At 51.2% G+C, this 21,649-nt stretch overlaps 1 protein-coding gene and 2 pseudogenes across 4 annotated transcripts; 1 reads left to right on the forward strand and 2 right to left on the reverse strand.

Annotated features, from left to right (window-relative positions):
* Nucleotides 1-3,055: 3,055 nt before the first annotated feature.
* Nucleotides 3,056-14,061, reverse strand: MBD3 (methyl-CpG binding domain protein 3). 2 transcript variants are annotated; one of them, XM_081137531.1, is made up of 6 exons: nucleotides 13,820-14,061; nucleotides 8,674-8,833; nucleotides 7,980-8,117; nucleotides 6,077-6,167; nucleotides 5,501-5,678; nucleotides 3,056-3,945 (listed from the first exon to the last, which is right to left on the reverse strand). In XM_081137531.1, exons 1-6 carry the CDS (start codon nucleotides 13,831-13,833, stop codon nucleotides 3,750-3,752), a joined length of 777 nt encoding a protein of 258 aa, XP_080993657.1. In that variant the 5' UTR covers nucleotides 13,834-14,061; the 3' UTR covers nucleotides 3,056-3,749. The 2 variants fall into 2 exon arrangements, with proteins under 2 accessions (XP_080993657.1, XP_080993656.1); XM_081137530.1 differs by having other exon boundaries at nucleotides 13,724-13,957.
* LOC308556660 (small ribosomal subunit protein uS5 pseudogene) lies at nucleotides 6,670-7,720 on the forward strand (annotated as a pseudogene). Its single transcript has one exon. The product of its transcript is annotated as a small ribosomal subunit protein uS5 pseudogene (transcript).
* Nucleotides 14,062-19,393: 5,332 nt separating the features above from the next.
* On the reverse strand, nucleotides 19,394-19,961 carry LOC308556281 (glycine cleavage system H protein, mitochondrial pseudogene; annotated as a pseudogene). The gene has a single exon. The product of its transcript is annotated as a glycine cleavage system H protein, mitochondrial pseudogene (transcript).
* Nucleotides 19,962-21,649: the final 1,688 nt, after the last annotated feature.

A 21,649-nucleotide genomic window follows, 5' to 3' on the forward strand; every position in this document is an offset into this window, starting at 1 on the left:
GGAGGCAACCCATCGATTTTTTTTCTCTCTCCCTCTCCCTTTCTCTCTCTTTAAAATCAATAAAAAACATATCCTCGGTGAGGATTTACACACACAAGAAAGCTCTTAATCCCCTGCCTTGGTCCCTGTGCCTGACCCTTCCCCACCCTCACCCCCAGGCCACATCCAGGCCAAGTTCCTCTCTTGTGGCCCCAGATCCGAGGCAGCCCTTCTATAAATGCATGTTGAATGAGTGATTGGAGGAAGTTGGAGATCATCCAATTCCAGGGCTCAAACTGTTTCCTCACACTCAGGCTACGAATGGCGTCCAGGTTCCAAGGTTGGGCAGAGATGAGGCAGGCTGAGTGGAGGTGTGTCTTCTGTGATGGGCTGAATAGTGGCCCTAAAGACATTCATCCTCACTTGACTAAGGGACTTTGCAGATGGGATTAAGTCAAGGCCCCTGAGATGGAGTGACCCTGGATTTCCCTTGGGGGTCCAGTGTCATCATAGGGTCCTCAAAAGAGGGAGACAGGAGGGTCAAAGCCAAAGATGGAAGATACTGTGCTGCTGGCTGTTAAGATGGAGGAAGGGCCCTGGCTGGTTTGGCTCTGGTTAGAGGGTCAGCCCTCAGACTGAAGGGTCTCAGGTTCGATTCCGGTCAAGGGCACATACCTCAGTTGCAGGCTCCATCCCTGACCCCTGCCTGGGGGCTCGTGTGGGAGGCAACCAATTGATGGGTCTCTCTGACATCGATGTTACTCTCTCCCCCTTCCACTCTCTCTGAAAAGCACTGGAAAAATATCCTCAGGTGAGGATTAAAACAAACAAAAATAAAGATGGAGGAAGGGGCTACCGGCCAGGGATGTAGTGCCTCTAGAAGCTGGAAAAGGCAGGAAACGATTCTCCACTAGAGGCTGTCCTCCCAAAGGACAGCCCTGCCCACACTTGGGTTGAACCCCATGTTGGACTCCTGACCTCAGAATGTATGTTTGTAGTGTAAGCCACAAAGTTTATGGTGATTTGTCCCAGCAGCCACAGGAGGCTCACACAAATGAGGCATCCCAGGCATGCTGAGCTGGGCATGGGTGCAGGGTGGTTCAGAAAGCTCTGCCTGCCTTGGACTAGGAGCAGCCAGGCACATGGTAGAGACCTGGGGGTGGCTCAGGGTCCATGGTGCAGATGCCCCTAAACTTGTTGGCTCAGAAACCCCAGTGCCCTTGCCTCTGGGGGTCTCGCTGAGGAAAGAATTCAGGAGGGACCCTCGAGCTTGGAAAGGTGGCTCAGTGTCAGGAAGGGCTCTGTGGTGTGTAGGACCCTATGGCAGGGCTGGAGCATTCCATTCTCACACAGAACCACTGAGGCCTTGGGACCTAGGCTGGTCTACCTTCTAAGGTCCCGACGTCAGTGGCTGCTCAGGGCCTCTTGGTGGCCAGAGGCTGGGCATGGTTAGCTGCATGGGTGCTGGAGTCATGAAGACCCAAGTCCTCAGGCAGGCCCAACTCCTTTCCAAATGGTTCCCCTAGGCAAGTTGCTAACTTGAGCCTCAGTTTTCCCCCTGGAAGCTAGAACCAGTTCCAGTGGGTGGGCAAGGCTGACTGCAAGAGAAAAGAGTACACATTATGGAGGGGCCACTGGGGGGGGGGGGGAGACAGAGATGAACAGTCTTCACGTGGTTGTGAGGAGGGAGGTCCAGGCCACCAAACCCTGACCAGCTGTGGGATGGGGGACAGAGGACCTGGGGGGCTAGGCAGGTGAGGGACCAGGGTTCTCCCAGCACTTGCACCAGCCTTTAGGTTTGGAGAGGCTAGCAATGGCCACTTGACTTGTTAGTGCTGGCCTGGAGGCAGTAGGACCCCTTGGGAGCCTGCCAGGGAAGGGCCAGTTCAGGTCCCTAAGGCCATGCTCAGCCAAGTCCCTGTGTGCCCAGCCCTGAAGAGTGCCCCCAACATACACCTACACTGGGAGATCCAGGTGCTCCAAGGAGTCTTGGTGACTCCACCCAGCAGGTACAGGAGCCCCAAATCTTCTGGAAGTCTCCTGGCTTTATGCTAACAGTGCTGGGACCTATCACTGTCAGAAGGCCTGCACCTTGGGGTCCACAGCAAAATCTGCCATCTCCTGGGACAGGCTAGCCCCTCCTGATTCCATTATCACCAAGCCCAGGATTGATGATCCACAGGAAGCAGGCCTGGGGGTGCCCAGGCAAGTCCCACACTGCTCAGACACAAACACTTCAGATTGAAACCAGGCTCAACCATGCTTGCCCAAGATGGCTTTATTCAGTTGTCCATCACCCACAGCAGCCTTCCTGCAGCCCCTCCACCCAAACCTGAGGGACGACAGGACTCATGGCCCAGGGCCCTCAGAGGGGCCAGTACTCCTGCCCTCCTTGGGAGGGGCCTTCCTTCCCAGGTGACATGGGCCTATACAGGGCAGGGCACACCACTCTTAGGCAGCCTTCATGGTTCTCAGGATTTGTGCTTCAACTTGACTTGGAAGGATGTGGTCAGTTTGCACCAGCATCCTTGGAAGATCAGGCTGGCAAAAACCCGCCACAGCTCTGAGGGGCTCCCATGTCACCCCTCACCCCTGACCTTCATGCCCACAGTCACAGGTTGCTAGTTAGGGCAGAGTGGGCACAAGGTGGCAGCCCTCTCCCAAAGCACTAGGGCTGCAGAGGATGGGTGAAATAATAGTATTCTGATGATCTCTGCCCCCAATGCTCCCTGGAGGCCACTATTCTGGGTGTGGCACTTGGAAATGCTTGGCCATGAAATGCACCTCTGGATGGAACACACAGGAGCCTGGGCCCCAGTGGCAGCTCCAGCCAGGCCACATGAGAACCCACGGCCCAGAATACTAGGTGTTAACTGTACCTGTTATACAAGGGGAAACTGAGGCACATAGGTCAGCCCTACTGTACTCCAGGCTGTGAGCAGTCCTCCTTAGTTGCTGGTGGCTGACCCTTAGGCAGGGCCTGCCAGGCCACAAACAGGTTTTCAGATGTGAAGTCCAGATTTCGCATCCACATGCAGCAAGCACAAAAGGTAAAGCAGTTACAGGACGTCCAGCCTAGTTTGTACCACCGATTTATTGAAGGAAAATGTCTGGGTTGTGCCGCTTTCTTTCAGACACGCTCCGAGTGTCACGGCTTTGCCCAGCAGGGTGGGCACTCGGGGAACCACCCTGCAAAGCCCTTCCAGGAGGGCTGAGAGGGTGGCCCAGAGGATTGTCCCTCACACTCAAGCTCGGGAGGCAAGATTGTTTCAAGAACCTTTCTCTGAGAAGCTCAGGACGTTGACAATGAGTCCTGAGGCCCAGCTGCATCCAGGAGCCATGACCCAGAGAGGCAGCCCCCTGCAGGCAGGGCCCAGGAGCGACCAGCACTTCCAGAAGCCTGGCCCTTCAAAGGAGAGCAAACGTGGGGGCTAACCGGGCAGGGGGACCATCCTCCAGCCATGATCCCCAGGTGTTCAAGTGGCCTGCGGGAGTGGAAATACCTGGGGAGGAGGTGCCACCTTCCCCCCAGCCTGGTCCCATCAAGGCAAGGACTGAGTCTGTAGGTGCCCCACACAGGCAGGGCTCGGGCAGGGTCTCTGGAAAGATAGAGAGGGCCAGGCCACCCTAGGTTCCTCCAGGGAGACAGGTGCTCTCCCAGCACAGCCGACACCCAGCGTGTAACAGGTCCCAAGGACTCTTGGACAGTCTCTCTCCCTGTGGTCACTACCCAAGCGCATGCTGTGGCCTGGGGTACACCTACACCTGCTCTACACATGCTCCATTTCCTGGTCTTGGTCAGGCTCCTCCTCCTCCTCCTCTTCATCCTCTACCTCCTCTTCCAAGCCTGGCTTGTCCAGCGTCGCTTCACCATCCCGGGCCAGCTCCTCCACGTGGGCCAGCATGTCAGCCATCAGTGCCTCTTCCAGCCGCTTGCGGACCTGCTGCACCAGCTCCTCCTGCTTCCTGGGGACACACGGAGCGCTGGCAAGGCACTTCCCTGTCTCCAGGACGACCAGGGTGCGAGGCCAGGAGAAACCAGGAGGATAGGATGCACAGACATACATGGGCCAGTGATTTTGGGGGCCTGAGGGTCCTCCAGCCCTGGATGGTGGCTCACACTCCCTTCTTGAGCAAGTAGCTCTAACTCAGCCTTCTAGATGGTACACTCCACCTCCTGAGGGACCTGAGCCTCAGGGGCTCCGAGTGCTCAGACACTCTACTCCTGTTCCACTGCCCTCCTCATTCCCTCTTGCCACCAGTTTCTCTCCCCACCACCTGGCAGGCACTACCCCAATCAGTTCTGGTCTGCCTCGTGTCACTCCCCATCCCAGAAATGGGTGGTCACCTGTCTGCTTGGCTCTTCTGGTCTAGTGCACATGTAAGCTCTTTTGCTATCACCTGAGTGGGGTTTGCAAAGAAAAAAAAGACCACTGAATGTCCAGTCTACTGCCCAGCCAGAGTGTCACTTGTCTTGTGGATGACAAGGTTTGCAGGTAGAGAACTCTAGGAGGGGAATGACTTTCTGACTTTTGGCTTGTTACCGTGGCAAAGAAAGTGGCTGTAGCCTGGTCTGCTTGCCCATCTGCCTCCTCTGTGGCTTTTAAGATCCTCCCCCACCTCCAGTTCCACATCTTCACTGTAATGTGAATCCAATGTTAGTGTCTGTTGCCAAGTCTGGTAAATGTTGGCGCTGTCCCTGTCCTGTGTGTGTGGGAGGGGGGCGTCCTTTCTCTCCTTACCACTACTCTCTTCTGTGTATAGCTGGCTACTCAACTCTTCTCCAGACAAGACCAAATCTACTGCCTAACCTGTGACCTGAATTTTTCATTTGAGTGACTTCTAATTGTAGTTCTGCTTAGCTTTAAAAATCCTTGTCTTTTTGGAGTGGTGTTCTTTTCTTATACTTTCAATTCCCTCTCCTGCCCTTTCCCTTGGGCAGACTCTCTGGTATGGGGGAGTTGGGGGGGGGGGGGTCCTAGTTCCATGTCCTCACCTTGCATGGAGCACAGGGGCTTCTCTCATACCTATGAAGTTTCGAACTCCCAATTCCCAAGACAGGAAACCCACAACCTCACCCTGTACACTACTCAGGCCATGCCTGCTCTGGTTTCCAGTCCCTTCTTTGGGGAGGGGTCCCTAGTTTTTTTAACTTCTTTTGAACTCAGCTGTGCACTGACATTTTAAATTTTAAAGGATGCATATTTATCCTATCAGCACTTTTAGATGTTTCCTGCCCAGTACCAGTTCAAACCACCTCTTTATCAAGTCTTCCCCAAAAATTCCAGCAAATGAACACCTCTTGCTCCAAGTCCACTTGCACTTGGGCACCAACAACTCAGGCCCAGCACTCAAGCCCCAGGATGTGTCTATCTTCACTTCTCACTCAGTACTTCCTGTTCCTGTCATGTGCCCACTTCCTGCCACCCCTCAGCAAGACCCTCAAAGGCCTTATACCCCTGAAGGTTTGAAGACACACCAGCCACGAGCAACAGAGAGGGCGGAGTGGGAGGGCAGCTACCTGATGTCCTCGTCAGTCACCATGAAGGCCTTGCAGAGGGGCTGGGCAGTGTTGAGCCATACCCCAGGGTTCTTCTCTACGGCAGCTGAGAGCTGCCCAGTGATGGGCATGGTGCTGGTGTGCAGGGCACTGGCGATGGCTGACAGCAAGGTCTCGTCTGTGCAGCCAGGTCCCACTCCTGAAGGGGAACAGGAGGGACAGTCACTACTAAGCAGCAGCCTTTGTCCCTCAGCCTCGGATGTTGTTTGTAAACCCTCCTTACGGGCAGGCAGTTGCTCTCACATCAGAAAAGGAGCCCTATATGCTCAGGGACGGATGGTTGTGTTTACGGTACAGGAGCAAAATCGCACCCCGAATTTTTCCAGGACCCTCCCGGACAGATGCATCCTGTTGGTCCAGTGCCTCTCCACCATTCACCCCAGCTGTGCTCTGCTCTGGGCAGCTGTCTCCAGGACCAGGAACCAGGCATCTGCCCCTCTGGTCCAAGGCTGGAGGTTGAAGGGGCCCTTCCTTCCCCCTGCAGACCCAGTCACCCTCCTAACTTCCCCCGCAACCCGTCCTGGGGGCTGGGGTTACCTTGCAGGCCCTTGGGGAGGTCCATGGTCTTCACAAGCTCCTCAGCGATATCAAAGGCGTTTAAGCCACTCAGCTTCTTCTCCCAGAAGAGCTACCGCCGGACAGACAGATGTGAGGCCGGTAAGACAGCCAGGCACCCCCACACGCAGGTGAACCACAGCAGTCCAGACAGATGGCTGAAGCCCGTCCACATGCAGTATAGTGGTCTTGGCATGACCTCTAACTCCCACCCTGGCTGGGCTACTGATGTCCCAGCTTGAGAAATGAGGGTGCCATGGCCCCAGCGGGATCCACACCCAGGCCCGTCCTCCCAGAGCAGAGAAATGCCAACTCCAGTTTTTGGCAGGACAAAGACCCAATAAATTAAATGAGCCATGATGTTGATGGGTTATGGTTCCCAAAAGACTGTCCCGCACACCCCACTATACAGTGTGTGGGCATTTGTAAATATGTATGAAAATACCGGTAATACTTGGTTTTTGAAAGGTAGTTTATAAAGCCATATATGTATGATCGTATTTTAAAAAACCCTCCACAAAACTTAACCACCTATTCAAGAAAACATTGGCCAGAAAAAGCCCCAAGTGCCCCAGCAGCCCTCTGCATGGTGGGTGGCACCAGGGTGGGGCTTTGCTCCCCACAGAATTAGGTTCTGGGGTGATTGTTCCTGACTGGCACTTAGGCTAAAAGACCCACGAATGTAGGCTTTGAAGAGTAGACAGCATTTTCTCTGAGGAAAACACCAAATGGCGGATGATGCTGATGCTGGGGGAGGGCCTGGAGGCCCCAGGGGCCCTGGAATGGGAGGCTGAGAAGGCTTCCATGGAGGATCTGCCAGTGACATCTGGGGCCAAGGTCGAGGCTGGAGTTGGGATCAGGACGGAGGCCACAGAGCTCTCGGAGGCAAGGCCGAGGACAAGGAGTGGACCCTGTCAAGGAGCTGCCGCCTGGTCAAGGACATAAAGATCAAGTCCCTGGAGAAGATCTATCTCTTCTTCCTGCTCATCAAGGAATCTGAGATCATTGTTTTCCTGGGGGCGTGCCTCAAGGACAAGGTTTTGAAGATTATGCCCATGTAACAGCAGACACTGGCTGGCCAAAGGACCCAGTTCAAGGCATTTGTCACCACTGGGGACTACAATGGACATGTTAGTCTGGGTGTTAAGTGCTCAAAGGAAGTAGCCACTGCCATTCGTGGGACCATCACCCTGGCCAAGTTCTCTATTACCAGTGCCGTGAGGCTATTGGTGGAACAAGGTCAGCAAGCCCCACACCATCCCTTGCAAGATGACTAGCTACTGTAGCTCTGTGCTGGTAGCACCTCATCCCTGTCCCCATGGGCACTTGCATAGTCTCAGCCTATGCCCAAGAAGCTGCTGCTGCTGGCTGGTATCAACGACTGCTACACCTCGGCCAGGGGCTGCACTGCCACCCTGGGTAACTCTGCCAAAGCCACCTTTGATGCCATCTCTAAGATCTACAGCTATCTCACCTCTGAAAAGAGACTGTGTTCACCCTATCAGGAATTCACTGACCATTTTGTAAAGACTCACACCAGAGTTTCTGTGCAGAGGACCCAGGCTCCAACTGTGGCCACCACATAATTTTACACAAGAAAAATAAATTGATGCCCTGGCTGGGTAGCTCAGTTGGTTATAGCATCATCCTGATACACCAAGGTTGTGGGTTCAATCCCCGGTCAGGGCACATGTAAGAATCAACCAATGAATGCATAAAATAAGTGGAGCAACAAATTGATGTTTCCCACCATGCCCCCTCAATCAATAAATAAAGAAAAAAGGGAAATTGAATTAAGCCTATTAAAAAAAAAAAAGGGTGGACCCAGCTTGGAGGGAACTGAGGGTTCAGGGCTGGGCTTGACCTGGCCCGAGTGTGTGCTCACCTGCCGGGGCTGCTCCACAGCCTTCTGGGGGTCACTCTTCACCTTGTTGCTGGGGTGGTTGGTGATCTTGGTCACTGGCTGCTTGAAGATGGATGCTGTCTGCCTGACAGGGAGGGCTGTGTTCAGGTCAGGTTTGCCCTGTGAAGACAGGCACACTGGCACCCAAAACCCCGGGAGCCTGATTTCTGTGTCTCCCAGTCACTAGCACACCCTGTGGCAAATTGGGACCTGGACCTGGAGGTGATGCCAAGTCCAGGCCCTGCCTATTTGATGTCCTCAATGGGGCTCTGGACCCACACCAGCCCAGTTCTTGCCTCCTGTGCCTCATTCTCTGTGAAGCACTAGCCTGTGGGCACCCTGGCTAGCTGTCCTGAGGGCAGGGACAGGGGTCCAAGTCCCACTGAACACGTGTCCATCAGAGGCTGGGGGACAGTGTCACTGGGTACCCATGTGGATTGTCAGCTGTTGAAGACACTGTGCAGGGAGAAAAAGTGCCACAGGTACCAGAAGCAGCCAGGGACCTCTCAAGGGACAGAATCACAGTCTCTTTTTTCTCCTTTTCTGTGGACTCCAAACTTCCCTCAGTGAATTGTTATAACTTCAACACTAGAAGTAAACTCGATTACAGTATTAGCTCTCTTCCCCCCGACCCCAACTCCAGTATGATTGGGTGCAGCGAGGTAGGGAGGCTCACCTTGACTTGGTTGGAGGAGTCATAGCGCACCCGTTGCCGGCTCTTGTTCATCTTGCTCATCAGCATCTTGCCTGTCCGGAAGTCGAAGGCCCCCAGGTCCATGGAGCCGCCCAGGTAACGTGCCAGCTGCGGCTTGCTGCGGAACTTCTTCCCACTTGGGCTGCGGCCAGAGAGGAGTCAGTGGCCACAGGACGCTCGGGGCCACCCCACACCCCCAACTCCAGGCCCACAGCAGATGCGAAGGCTGACAGCAGGGATGAATGCCTGGATTACAGAGGGATAGGGTCTAGCCCTGGGAGCCTGGCTGCCATTTTCAGAGCATTCCAGAAACAGAAACAGGCCATGTTCTTAAGAAAAAACCCAATGATAACAGGTATTTGAGGGACCTGTCCTAATAGCAGTTTCCTTCTAGTGGTTATAGCACTGGGGACTAGAATCTCCAGGGGGCAGGGCAGTAAAATCTCATGTTAAGATTTGGGGCCAGGACACCAAACAACTGTTCAGGCATGACCTGTTGGGAAAGCTGGAAAGCAAGAGCTCTGAGGGCCTGGCTGTGACAGTTTGCATCCTGCTCAGCTCCTAGGATACACCACCACCCACCCATAGGGCCATTGCACAGCCCAGTGAACACAACCATGCTGGACAAGACCAGCACAGGACCCAGCATGCAGTAACAGTACTGCCATATAAACTTGTGCGGCCACTTTGGAAATAGTCTGGCAGCTCTTCAAAGGATCAAACAGCAATTCCACCCCCAGGTATCTCCCCAAGAACTGAAAACATATGTCCACGAAAAAATTTAACCCAACTATTCACAGCAGCAGGATTCACAATAGGCACTGAGTGGAAACAACCCAGATGTCCACTAGCTAATGAACAGATAAACAACATGACCCCATCCACACAATGGAATATTACTCAGCCACAAAAAGGAGGGAAACACTGACACTCTCTACAATATGGATGAACCTTGAAGACATCATGCTCAGTGAAAGAAGTCAGACACAAAAGGCCACACTGTATGATTTCATTTATGTGAAATGTCCAGAACAGTGGATTTGTGGGTGCCAGGGGCTGAAGAGGATGGAGGGTAACTGCTGATAGGCATGGGGAACCTCTGGGATAAGCCCCTAATTTGAGCAAGTGCACGCCTGCCCTCTCCAGTCCTGCTCCAGATGTCTGGGCACACAGCAGACAAGGGCCAATGGAGGGCAGGGTGGGACCTGATACAGGCAGAAGGAAACCAATGGCACACTCAGCTCAGGCTGGGACCTCCTACTGGGCCAGGTCATAGGAACCTGTGCTTCTTCCCTTGGCCTGGCTACGTTCTTTAGGACAGTGTGCCTCGGCACAGAATCAGCAACTGCCTCAAGTTCTAAGGCTGCTAAGGACTCTTCTGAAAGACCCACTTTTCTATTATGCTCTCCACTGGCTTATGTGAACATTCAGTTCATGTGCCCAGGGCAGCGGAAAGGCAAAGAGGGAAGGACCCCTGCCCCAATACTTGCCAACATTTCTTCACCTCCAGTCACCCTCACCCATTGCTGTTGTTTAAAAAAAATAAAATGAGAACAGGGAGATAAAAACACAAAGCAGATGAGTAGTTGCTTAGGGCTGGGGATGGGGACACAGGGCAGTGATAGTTGTCTTTGGTTCTTTTGGGGGTGATGACAATGTCCTAAAATTGACTGTGGTGATGGCTGTTATCTGTGAATATGCTAAAAACTCAATTGTACACTTTTTTTCCAAATCCTCATCTAAGGATATTTTTTCCATTGCTTTTCAGAGAGAGAGAGAGAGAGGGAGAAGGGAGGAACATGTGAAAGAGACACATCAATTGGTTGCCTCCACCACATGCCCAGATAGGGCCTGGGATTGAGCCTGCAACCGAGGTACATGCCCTTGGCCAGAATGGAACCTGAACTCTTCAGTCCACAGACCGACGCTCTAACCACTGAGTCAAACTGGCTAGGGCTCAGTTGTACACTTTAAATGTGGTATGTGCACCCTATCTCAATACAGCTGTTAAAACAAAAAGTGCAGAGGGTTCGGGAGGGAATGAGGAGCGATGCTAATGGGCACAGGGCTTCATTTTGGGATGATGAGAATGTTCTGGATCTAGAATGGTGATGGTTGCACAATGTTGTGAAATGTACTAAAAATTGCCAAATTGTAAGCTTTTAAAGGGTGAACTGTATGGAATGTGAAATTGTATCTCAATTTTCAAAACAAGTTTTTCAGATCTGTACTGACATGGGAAGACATTCCTGATATTTAGTGAATGAGAAAACAAATGAGCATCACAGCCCTTCTCTGGAGGTAGGCCTACCTGGGAGCACAGCTGGTTGTGGGGATGGGAGCCAGTGCCCAACGTGGAGCCTGGAGGGTCTGAAGAGATGCAAAAGGACAGACACTTGCCTTGGACCTGGTCTTTCCCTATACCTTTGTTTCTCATCAGTAGACAGGGATGCTGTTCTGCTTTTCCTAAGTCTACTTCTACTTAAAACGAGACCTTCTAGGAAAATAATCTCTATGCTGCACACCCCCAAAAATTATTCATTAGGTAAGGGAACTAACTTCTCCCAAGTCCTGTTTCCTGCCTGGACAGAAAATGTAGAGCAGGGAGACTGTTTTCACAAAGAAAACACGTGACTGTGAGCAGACTCTGGGAATGAAGCTCAGGCAAATCATCAAGATGGAGAGGTGGGTGGGTGAGCCCCCAGGGGACAGTCTATAGGGTCACTCTACTCCTACAATACAATTCTTTAAAGAACACACTTGCTCACTCCCATTTTCTGGAGGAGGAAATCAATAATTCGAGGCTTGCATGTCTCTAGGGGCAGGGCTAGAGCTCAGGGCCAGGTCTGTCTTACTCCTCAGCACCCCCACTGCATTCAGGAAAATCTGCCTGTGCTCTTGCCCAGTCGCCGGGTTCAGAAGGGGGCTTCAGAGAGTGGTGAGGAGGCCAGGAACTTACATTCCAGGAAAATACCACAGTTCTACATCATATCCCCCTAGATCTCTTTCCGCTGGGGGAAAGGGGGACACCTGGTGGGTATCTGGTGGGTCACTCAGGCCAGAGACCGGGGAATGAAGCTAGACCCCATGCCCCCTCCTCTCCCATTTCAGGACCTCACCTCTTCGGGGCAGCCATGGGAAACCTAAAGTAGCATCTGTTCAGCCCCCCATTTTGGAGCTATCCCCCACCTCCAGACCCCCATGTTCAGCACTAGAGCCTCAGAGTGGGGTCCCACTCAGCTGAGGCCCTGACAGGCTCCCAGGCATGCTGGCCTTGATTCAGCTCCTGAGCTGCAGACTGCTCTCTGGTTCCTCTGGCCTCTGCACAGGCTCCTGGAATTCCCACTGCCTGGACTGCTCTTTCCAGTTCCACTGTTAGGGCTCAGCTAGCTGTCACTTCCTCAAAGAAGCCCTCCCTGACCTGCCTCAGCCTCAGTCAGGCACCCCTACTACCAGCCCTCACAGGTCCCTGCACTTCTCAGCATATGTCACCACCTGAAACCCAGGAGTAACAGGGTGAGGGCTGGTGCCTCCGCTGTCACACAGGAGGAGAGGGCCAGGGTCTTACTCCCAGCTAAATGGTCAGGACCCAGCAGTGCCACACACCTAGCAGATGCTGAAGAGATGCTTGTTAAATTAACAAAGGACAAGAAAGAGACCTGCCTCAGCCCTTGGATCTAAAAGCAAGCAAGCACACAAGCATGCTTAGAATTAAATGAGGCACCTGGTACCTAGTCTGAGGCCTCCCCACTGACTCAGGACAGAACTAAAAGGATTTAGGTTTCCTAAAGAGCCTGTGAGGGAGTGATGTCACAGTAGATGGTAGTGAAAAGGAATGTGCATGTGTCCCTAAGAAACAGTTTGTAGTGCCACTATGTCAATGAGTAAGTTAAAGGGTCCAGCTAATTCCTGTACACATTTGGAGTCCCACAGTTTTGCTCCCATCACTGCCCTGCACTTTTTGGAAACTGAAAACCAGAACCTGAGCTTGTGTGGAACAGTCAATATTCCTTCCCAGCTCACTTCCCTCCTTCTAAAACGGGGCTAGCAAAGGCCTAGCGACCCCTCCACTTCCCGCCTGTTGGAGGACGGAGCATCGTTTCTGCTTTAACTTGGCTTCACCCAGCCAGTTTCTGGGCCCACAACCAGGCTGCATACCCCCAGCACCAGCTGGCATTGAACATGAGGCAGGTGTCCTGCCGGCTCTTTCACCAGGGACCTGAAGCAAAGGGGAGGGAACCGTTAAAGCTGGCTCAGAAACAAAAGCTGCTTCTACCAGTCAGGGGAAAAAAGAGAAGGCAAACAGCAGGTGGCCCACTGTCTGGGGCTGGGCTGCGAGCCTTTCACTAATTCTTTGTTCCGTGGAGGGGGTTCAGGCAATTTCGGCCATTTCTCCCAGGCCAAGGGCGGCCCCTGCTTTCAATTTTGGGGAGGGAAACTCTGAAAGCCTCGGACCACCAATAATGTCAACACAGAAGCAGAGCTGTGTGTACCCGGTTCACAGTCTCACGTCCTGCGTCCCTGCGGGTGGAGGGTACAAGACAAACGGGGGGTGGCAATCTCCGAACATGCCCAAAGATGGGAAAGGGCAACCCTTCAAAAACACGCATCCCCCGGGGCCCGGCCACCCTGGAACCTGCTTCCGTAAGTATGCCCTCCCGGGCCCATCAGAAAAAAACTAGCCCAGCCCCCACCCCTGCCTCCCAGCGGCGTCTGGCCTGTGCCGGCGTCCCTCGGCCCTCCGGCAGGTTTGCCACAGAAGCCGGTGAGGCCGGTGCTCGACCGTCCCGTGCCGACCAAGGGCCATGAGGCCGCGCTGGGGGCGCACGCGCACTGGGCAAAGGGTTGAGAGGGAGCAGCCGCGCGCGCGACCGCGCACGCGCACTGGGCCAGGCGTCTGCCGCGCGCCGATACGCACGCACGACGCACACGCGGGGGCCCAGGCCGCGGCCCGGGTCGGGGTGCCCAGGCCGCCGCAGAGGCCGCTGGGAGGCGCTCGTTGGGGCCCTGCCCTGCCAGCACGTTCATTCACCTATAGTAAAAGACATCCCTGTGGCCGGCCGACAGCCCCGACCTTCTGGGCACTTCTTCCCTCTCCCAGCCCTGCGGGAGCGCCGGGCACTCCCACCTCTTCCGCTCCATCGCGCCCGGCTCCTCGGCCCGCCGCCGCCGCCGCTGCCCGGACCCCCGGTCTCCGCCGCCTCAGCTGCCTCTGCCGCCGCCGCCGCCGCCGCCACTTACCGCGGCTGTTCTGGCCCGCAGGCCCCCACCCTCCACCCCCAGCCGGGCGCGCGCCGGCTTTGCCGCCCTCTCAGCCCCCTCCCCGCGCTCGCCAGCCCCCGCTCGGGGGGCCCGCTCCGCCCACCCGCCCGCGCGCGGGGCCGCGTGCTGCGCAGGCGCTACGCAGGCCCCGCCCCGCAGCGACAGCGCCAATCAGCGTGCGGACAGGGAGCCCGGGCCTGCGGCTGCACCAGGCTCGCGCGTTCTGCGCCTGCGTCCTGTGTCCTAGTGGCCGCGGGTCTCGCCGGGGTCTCCCTCCTGCACCTGTCACCACGTTCCCGCCTGTGCCGGGCCTCTGTTCCCCTGCCGCCCGGTCTCACAGCGTCCAGCCTCTTCGTCGGCGTCCACATCCCGGGCTATTGCCACTGGCCACCTCCCTGCATACCCCAGGTCCCACCCAACGCTTTCTTTCTGACGTTTCAGAATCGGGCAATATGCGTCCTTCTCCCCGCCTCCAACTTAGTCCAGCCACCGTCTGTCGCCTGGGGGTCCAGGACCCTACATGGAACCTCTCCTCCTCCTATTGTCCCCCTCCCCCATAACCCCTTTTCCTCCCGAGCCAGAGGGTCCAGGTGGCGCTGCCCCCTAAGTACTTCTGGCTCCATTGCTTCCCCAGAGCAGAGGTTGGCCGGCCCAGGGCAGGTGCTTAAGCCTGCTGCGTGAGTGGGTAGCTGTGGCCGGCGCCAGGAGCAGGATGGGCCTCCTGAGCGCCGTCCTAGAGTACGCTCTCTGGATGAGTGGAGGGTGGGTTTGAAGCCCCCAGGCTCCACCCTGGGAGACAGAGGGGTGGTGCGCACACCTGGTTCACCCCCGCAGGTGTCATCCCAACTCTGAGCCACGTGATTCCTGCTCAAGTTGGAGGCAGGTCCTGGGCGGGGAAACCCAAGCTCACAGTAGGCAGATGTCATTTGTTTCAAGTTTTCAGGTGAGTGCGACTTCTTAAGATTTCTTATGTCCCTTCCCCTCCTGGGTTCCCCAAGGGGCAGCTGCACAAACACAGCAGCCTCAGGTGAGCAGGGCAAAGTAGCCAAGAGGGCACCCTGAATGGGGAATGGGCAGTCACTAGGTTACAAAGCTGGTTTAAAGCCTTAAATTCCTATCTGCAGAGTTCAGACCCAAATCACAGGTCTCCAGGACCCTGGCCTTAACTGGCACTTAACTGCTAGGTGTGTTTTCCAGCGTGTATAACTGTATTTCTTTTTTTAAAAAAATCCTCACCCGGGGATATTTTTTCCACTGATTTTTAGAGAGAGAGTGGGAGAGAGGAGAGGGATAGAGAAACATCGTTGTGAGAGAGACGCATCGATTGGTTGCCTCCCACACTCCCCTGACTGGGGCAGGGGATGAACCTGCAACCAAAGTACGTACCCTTAACTGGAAATTGAACCCGAGACACTTTGGTCCGCAGACTGGCCATGGCTATTTCTTCTATTAATTTTTTAAAATCCTCACCCAAGGATATGTTTTCATTGATTTTTGGAGAGGAAAAAAAACCATTGATGTGAGCCCTAGCTGGTTTGGCTTAGTGGTTAGAGCGTCGGCCCATGGACTGAAGGGTCCTGGGTTCAGTTCCTGAATGTACCTTGGCTGCAGGCTCAATCCCCAACCCCAGTGGTCAGGGCACGTGCAGGAGGCAACCAGTCAATGCGTCTCTCTCACATTGATGTTTCTCTCTCTCCCTCTGTCTCCCTTCCACTCTCTCCAAACGCGATGGAGCCCGGCTGGCGTGGTTCAGTGGTTGGGCATTGACGTATGATCCAGGAGATCACGGTTCAATTCCTGGTCAGAGCACATACTTGGGTTGCAGGTTCGATCCCTCATGAGGTAGGCAACCAATCGATGTCTCTCTCTCCGCTCCCCTCCTTTTCACTCTCTGGAGACAGATGGAAATAGTATCCTTAGGTGAGGATTGAAAAAACCAAAAACAAACATCCCCGTGAGAGAGAAACCTCAGTTGGTTGCCTCTCATTGTGGCCCAACCGTGGGAATTGAACCTGCAACCTTTTTGGTGTACAGGTCGAGGCTCCAACCAACTGAGCCACCTGGTAAGGGCACGACTTCATTTCTTAATTTAAGAAATATAGTTATGCCCTAGCCTGTTTAGCTCAGTGGTTAGAGCATCAGCTCATGGACTGAAGGGTCTTGGGTTCAATTTCCGCCAAATGCACATACCTCGGTTGCAGGCTCAATCCACAGTCCCAGTCAGGGTGAGTGCAGGAGGCAACCAATTGACATGTCTCGCTCACATCAATGTTTCTCTTTCTCTCTACCTTCACTCTCTGAAAAGCAGTGGAAAAAACATCCTCAGGTGAGGATTAAATACATATTTAAATATATATATATACACACACATATATATGTATGTGTGTGTGTGTATATATTTATAGCCCGGCTGGTGTTGCTTAGTGGTTGAGCGTTGACCCATGCGCCAAGAGGTCACTGGTTGAATTCCTGGTCTGGGCACATGCCTGGGTTTTGGGCTTGGTCCCCAGCTGGGGACTTGCAGGAGACAGCTGATCGATATTGATGTTTCTATCTCTCCCTCTCTAAAAAAAATCAACATAAAACATTAAAAAAAAGAAATATAATAACAGAGACAAACACGTTCATTGTAATCAGTGAAGCCATGTGAACATGTATAAAGGAAAAAGTATTAACAACACCCCTCGTGTCAGGGGTCCCCTTGATTACCCCATGTCCTGCTTTCAGTTTTTGGGGTATATACAAAAATGAAATTCCAGAAGTGAAATTGCTGAGTCAGATGGTAATTCTACCTTTAATCCTTTGAGGAATCACCATCCTGTTTTCTACAGCAGCTGCCCCCTTTCATATTCCCACCAACAATGCACAGTGCAGGAAGGTTCCAATTTCTCTAAATCCTTGCTAGTACTTGTTTTCTGGGGATTTTGATAGTAACCATCTTGATGTGTGTGTGGTGTTGGGGCACAGAATTTTGACCGCAAGAACCACTGTCAAATATACAGCCTATGTGTCCCCACTTTCTCCTCACATGCTTCTCAGGGAATCTGGCCCAAGCTGGGCCCCAGGATCATACTCCAGGCAGCTGGTCCACAGGCTGTGTGCTGACTCAGTGGCCTGACTGGGAGAGTGGGCATAATCCCAGGAGGGAAATACAGGGCGGCCCACTCCTCTCCCCTTGGGCTGGGCCTTCCTTATACTTTGCTCCTTTGAAGTAAACCCCCTTTCCCAGGCTGGCTGGTTCGGTCCCCAAGCAGACACCCTCTCCTGCCCATCTCTGAAAGGGAAGAAATAGAAATTAAGCCAGAAGGTGCCATATGAGGAACGGAACCTTTAAAAGACTTTCTATGGCAGAGTCTCCCCCTTGGCACTGCTTACATCGGGCACAGTCATTCTCGGGGGGAGGATGGGAGGCAGGGGTGCGTGCTGGGCACTGTGGGGTGTTGAGCAGTATCCCTGTCCCCGACCTACTCAATGCCAGGAGAACCCCCATATGTGTGACAACCACAGATGTCCCCAGACACTGCCAAGATCCCTGCAAGCTAATGAGGCTAGGGAGGCACTCTCCTGGGGCCCAAATTTGGGGGGGGGGGGCAAATGCCTTGGTCATCAAAATGAAAGGTATTAAAGCAATACTTTAACAGCTCAAAATGAATGCAAAAGATTCATTGTGAACAAAATGTCAAAATAAACTTTTATACTGTATCAATAAAATTACCAGGTTTAACATGCATGAAGCCATGACAACCAACATGCCAGATACTGTCCTTTGAACACCTAACAGGAATAAACTGCTGAATGCAGATACCGTGCAGTGCATCAAAATGTTAAAATTTCAAGTGAATATAGGATTGAGCAAACAGTGCTGTGTCAAGTCATTTTGGAGCCCAAGACAAAATGAGACATGCCCCTTTTATACATGTTTTTATGTTGTTTTTAAGTTATTTTTTATGTATTTATTTAATTTTTATGTCGTTTTGGGTTTTTTAATGATTAACTTTTCCCCTGAGACATTACAGTCATTAAAAAAGTATTAAGATATTGAAAAGAAATTTTATTAAAACCAGCAGTACTTTGAGCTTAGATATTCTATTTCTGCCCAAACCTGAATTTATTAGAATTTCACTCTTCTGGCTTTCATAGAAACACACTCAGATATATATAAATAAATTTTTCTTTTGTTAATCCTCACCTGAGGATATTTTCCCACTGATTTTCAGAGAGAGTGGAAAGGAAAGAGGGAAGGAGAGAGAAACATCATTGTGAGAGACACATCGATTGCTTCCCGTACATGCCGTGACTGGGGCCAGGGACTGAACCTGCAATCCCTGTGCCCTTGACCAGGAATTGAACCCGAGACCCTTCGGTGGGTGGGCCAACACTCTAACCACTGAGCCACATTGGCCAGGGCATGGGCAGTATGTTTTTAAACATCTGCCTCCACCTCTAGAATTTTTAAAAGTTAAATTTCTTGGGGTAACATTGGTTAGCAACAGTACATGAATTTCAGGCATATAATATGGCATATGTGTACTCCATTGTGTGCTTACTACCTGAAGAGTGGACTTCTTCCATCACCTTGTATTTTACCCCTTTTACCTCTTTGTGCTCCCTTCATCCCATTCCCCACCACCAAACAGTTGTCTCTATGAGTTTGTTTTGTTTTATGTACCATATATGAGTGAAATCATATGGTTCTTGTCTTTTATCATCTGATTTATTTCACTTAGCATGACACTATCAATATTCTTCCATATTGTTGTGAATGGCAGTATTTAATCTTTTTATGGCTGAGTAGTATTCCACTGTGTATATGAACCACATCTTCATCCACTCATTCATCAGGGGACACTTAGGTTTTTCTATCTTGGCCACTGTGAATAATGCTGCAGTGAACATAGGGGTACATGTATCTTTAAAATAAGTGCTTGCAAATTTTTTGGGATAGATACCCAGAAGAGGGATTCTGGATCATGTGGTAGCTTGATTCTTAATTTTTTTTAATGAAGAAGTTGAATGTTTTATTTAACTTTCTTGTTTTCCTGCAAGGCTGCTGCTTCATTGTATTAAAATAGCACCAGCAAACTCAGTATATTGCAAATTAAGATAGTATTGTCTGTCATCTGACACTGTAACTTAAAACTAACAAAAACTTTTCTCCACTGCCAGTTATTTCCAAATCCAGAGGTGGATGTAAGCAAATTACAATATTACATAAGGCTTAAGATAATGTTAGCCTGAATTGCATAATTTTTATAACTAGATTTTACCACAGATAATTTCAGGAATTCTGAATATTATAACTATAGCCTAGCCTAAAAATCATAGGGTGTTGTGAAAAAGATGAAATCATCAGAAAGTTAAGGGCTATTTTCTTCCAATAGCATTGTTTCTTTTTACATTGGTATTACTGAAAGTTGCTATTTTAAATCTTCTGTCCACTGCTAATTTAAGACAACTATGCTAGATTAAGTTGTTTCATACTACCTTATTTAGGGGGTTTCCATTTTATTCCTCAATAGATTTTATGTATTTCTCATATGCTTCTTCACTCATTGGTTCATCTAATTCTGAAGGGTTACTCAGTGTCATTTTGATTAGCCAACCATCTTCATAGCACAATTTGTTGACAAGTTTTGGATTTTCAGCAAGAGCTTCATTAATTTCAGTTACTTCTCCTGATAGAGAATAGAGTTCACACTTTCCAAAGCACTAAACTCATCTTGTTTGTTCAATTTTGTCCTAATTTCAGGCAGACTACAGTATACAAAATCTCCCAAAGCTTCCTGTGCAAAATTGCTGATTCCCACTGTTCCAATTCAACTTTCTGTTATTATCCATGCATGCTTCTCTGAACTTATGCACGATGAGCAGATTGGGGCTGGTGCACAGCGTCTGGAGGGTGTCTGCCCTTAGGCCCCAGGGCTGTGTGGCCTGCAGGGAGTGGTGGGTGAGGCAGCATGCAGGCTGCAGGCCACAGCCTGTACCCTCCCTACCGCTTGGAGCACCATGTTCCCAGGGGTGCCCATTCTTTTTTTTTTCCTATTGTTCAAAATATTACAGATGTCCCTTTTTCTCCCTATTGACCCCTTCCACCCCGCTCCCACCCCCTGAGGTGCCATTCTTAATTTTTTGAGGAACCTCCGTACTGTTTTCCATAGTGTCTGCACCAACCTGCATTCCCACCAACAGTGCATGAGGGTTCCCTTTTCTCTACATCCTTGCCAACACTTGTTTTTTTTTAAATATGTTTTTATTGATTTCAGAGAGAGGAAGGGAGAGGGAGAGAGATAGAAACATCAATGATGAGAGTCATTGATCAGCTGCCTCCTGTACTCCCCCAACTGGGGATCGAGCCCCCAGCCTGGACATGTGCCCTGACCGGAAATTGAACCGTGATCTTCTGGTTCACAGGTTGACACACAACCACTGAGCCATGTGGGCTGGGCCACTTGTTTGTTGATTCATTGATAATAGCCATTCCAATAGGTGTGAGGTAATACTTAATTGTGGTTTTAATTAGCACTTCTCTGATTAGTGGCATTGAGCATCTTTTCATATGCCTATTGGCCATCTGTATGTCCTCTTTGGAGGACAGTCTATTGAGGCCCTCTGCCCATTTTTAATTGTTTTGTTGTTCTTGAGTTATATGAGTTCCTTAGGTATTTTGGTTATTAACCCATTATTATACCATAGCCAGTTTGGCTCACTGATTAGAGCTCGGCCCTTGGACTGAAGGGTCCCAGGTTTGATGCCAGCCAAGCGCACGCTCCTTGGTTTCAGGCTCCATCCTGGCCCTGGTTGGGGTATGTGTGGGAGGCAGCCAATCGATGTTTCTCTCTCTCTGTCTCTCCTTTCCACTCTCTCTGAAAAGTAATGGAAAAAATGTCCTAGGGTGAGGATTAAAAAAAACCTTATCAGAGGTATCATGTGCAAATATCTTCTCCCATTCAGTTGGTTTTCTTTGTTTTTACATGGTTTCGACTGTGCAGAAGCTTTTTAGGTTGATGTAGTTCCATTTGTTTTTCTTTTACTTCTTTTGCTTTTGGGATCAAGTTCACAAAAAGCCATATGAGACCAAGGTCCATAAGTTTAGTGTCTTATGTTTTCTTCTATGTGTTTTATTGTTTTAGATCTTATATTCAAGACTTAAGTCCACTTTAATTTTTATGTATGGTGTTAGCAGTCTAGTTTAATTCTTTTGCATGTGGCTTTCCAGTTTTCCCAATGCCATTTATTGAAGAGACTTCCCTTTCTCCATTGTGTGTTTTTTGCTTGTCAAAAATTAGTTGCCCAGTGTTTATTTCCGGATTCTCAATTCGGTCACATTGGTCTGTGTCCTTTTCTGCCAATACTGTACTGTTTAACTGTTATGACTGAGTCAGGGAATGTGATACCTTTGGTTATTCATGGTACCCGATGGATTGTTTCTCCATGCATTTGAGGTAGTGAACTCGTGTTCAGATACTGTTTTGCTCTTAACAATTCAGCAAGTTGGTAAGTAGAGGTCTTTTCTTTTCCAGTAGGAGGTGCTGTAGTGCAAGTTTGTTTTCTCTCACCTCTGCTGCCTCTACTGGGTTCTGCCTCTCCCAGATTGGCTGCAATGGATGGGTGAGGGGACACATTCTCCAGGGCTCTCCCGTCTTCGGCTTTGCCGCCTTGCTGGTAATGGCAGCTCCTAGTTCACAGCTGCCGCACT

The sequence above is a fragment of the Miniopterus schreibersii genome (genome assembly GCF_964146895.1).
Source record: "Miniopterus schreibersii genome assembly, chromosome: 4".
NCBI classification, from domain to species: domain Eukaryota; kingdom Metazoa; phylum Chordata; class Mammalia; order Chiroptera; family Miniopteridae; genus Miniopterus; species Miniopterus schreibersii.